The 1,918-nt window shown below is 52.1% G+C and overlaps 1 protein-coding gene across 1 annotated transcript in view; it reads right to left on the reverse strand.

The window, feature by feature from the left end:
- The window catches only part of ccn5 (cellular communication network factor 5), a 6,369-nt gene extending 4,840 nt beyond the window's left edge, over positions 1 to 1,529 (reverse strand). The window contains exons 1-3 of the mRNA XM_062391025.1: positions 1,415 to 1,529; positions 522 to 738; positions 1 to 123 (exon numbers count right to left, since the gene is read on the reverse strand). The exon at positions 1 to 123 is cut by the window's left edge and continues 126 nt beyond it. Of these exons, the coding sequence (XP_062247009.1) occupies positions 1 to 123; positions 522 to 738; positions 1,415 to 1,477 (403 nt within the window). The 5' untranslated portion in view covers positions 1,478 to 1,529. The remainder of the gene's footprint in view (positions 124 to 521; positions 739 to 1,414) is intronic.
- Positions 1,530 to 1,918: the final 389 nt, after the last annotated feature.

The following is a 1,918-nucleotide window of genomic DNA, read 5'->3' on the forward strand; positions in this document are numbered from 1 at the left end:
GACAGGCCGGCACACAGGTCACACCTCCTCCTCTGCAGTGGCAGTACGAGTCGCAGGAGGGCTGGAACGACTGGCCCTCCTGGTACGTGACGCCGTCCACCTCACAGCTCAGATCCTCCTGACCTGAGGGGAACAGGAGGCGAGAGGATGAAGTAAGGTGAGGAGAGAGTGGAGGGAGGTGGACGGATGCAGGGGGACACAGCAGAGGAAAGTGAGGACACAGAAACTGCTGTCCCTGCCAATGGTTAATTAGTTATAAGTGAAACCAGGCCTCTCTACTGAGAAACTCTGAATCTGAGTGTTGACCTATCAGCTCACAGACTGGTCATTGGAGGAAACGTGTCAACAGCAGCCCTGGAGTTAGAGGCTGAGACGATTCTGAGCTGTGGCAGAGCACCGCCGCCCATCAGGCCGTCCTGCTCGGCTGAGCAGACTAAACATTCACTGTGTTTGTCCCACTCACGCAGACAAGCTGACCGTCTTCCAGCCGTCCCCTCCTCCCACCCACAGCAGACACTCACCGACACACTCCCCGGGTTCTCCTGGGAAGCTGGCGCTGTAGTCGCACCGCAGGCCTCTCTGGCCGTCGCAGGGAAACACCTCGGTGCACGACTCGCCTCGCTGCCTGGCACACACCCTGCAGCATCGGCAGCCGTCCAGTACCAGTGACACTCCTGCCGGGCACTGGAGGGCAGGACTGGGGCAAAGGCAGGGCCGGTCACACAGCTGGGACAACACCTGCAGGGACAGAAAAACAAAAACCTAAATCCTCAAGTATCAGGAACATGGAGACGACTGATTCAGGATCCACCACTGTTTCCAATTCCATGTTTCTGATGAAGCCAAATCAGGAAGAAAGTCAACAGTTCATGAATCTATCACTCACACAGTACAGGAACATAACACTTCTTACTGATGATCCACTTTAAACCTGAAGGCAACAGATTCACACATGTGAAAGAGAAACATTCAAACAATCTGGTGACAACACACCCACCCACACACACACACACACACACACACACACACACACACCCAAACCTAAACTTAAACCATGTCCTCACCTTAAAATTTAATGAATTGCATGATGAAAGTTATGTAATTTACATCAACAGAATAAAAACAATCGGGTCCCCACAACATGAGTAACACCTGGACCACACACACACACACCCTGACTTACATTCATTTCCTGACCACTAACATAAACCATAAACTAACATAAACCAGACCTCTAATCTTGAAACAACCTTCAGATTTAATCATTTCCATATTAGCTTTTTGTCCCCATAAGGAAAACAAGTCCCGATGAAGTGAACAGAACAAAGAGCCTTCGGTCCCCAGCATGAGGAACACCTGGACCACACACACAGAGAGTCACAGAGAGGGAGCTAGGAGCCGGAGCCGGCCTCACCTGGGTCGCCGCACACAGCAGCACGGCCACAGCAGTGACCCAGTGGTACAGCGGTCGGTCCATGGGGCTGGAGTGTGATGGTCTCTGTCTCACTTCCCTGTGAGGACCGCTGCAGCTGTTTGCTCACTGCTCACTCTCCAGCCTGCTGACATTTATAAAGTCTGGACTCTGATGTCACGGGCTGACGAGCGTGTAAACAGCCACTGGAGCGGCATCAGAAATGTTTCACATTCCTCCTCCCTGTTGCCCATTTCCACTCTCAGACAGACACACACCTCCACCCTCCACTCTTTCCCCTCGTTTTCCTCTCCTCCCTCTCTTTCCAGTCTTGTGGCGCTCAGAGTTTACACAGCTTAACACGAGCTGAGAGGAGAAAAATACATTAGCCCAGTTGTCTTCGAGTCAAACAGCCTCCGGGGTTTCTGTGGTGAAGATTCTGACTTCAGCCGGCGGGATTTGATCCCACGGAGGCTTTTTTAAAGCCCTCAGATTTAGTATCTGATC

This window comes from Platichthys flesus, chromosome 7, assembly GCF_949316205.1.
Source record: "Platichthys flesus chromosome 7, fPlaFle2.1, whole genome shotgun sequence".
Taxonomy (NCBI): Eukaryota; Metazoa; Chordata; class Actinopteri; order Pleuronectiformes; family Pleuronectidae; genus Platichthys; species Platichthys flesus.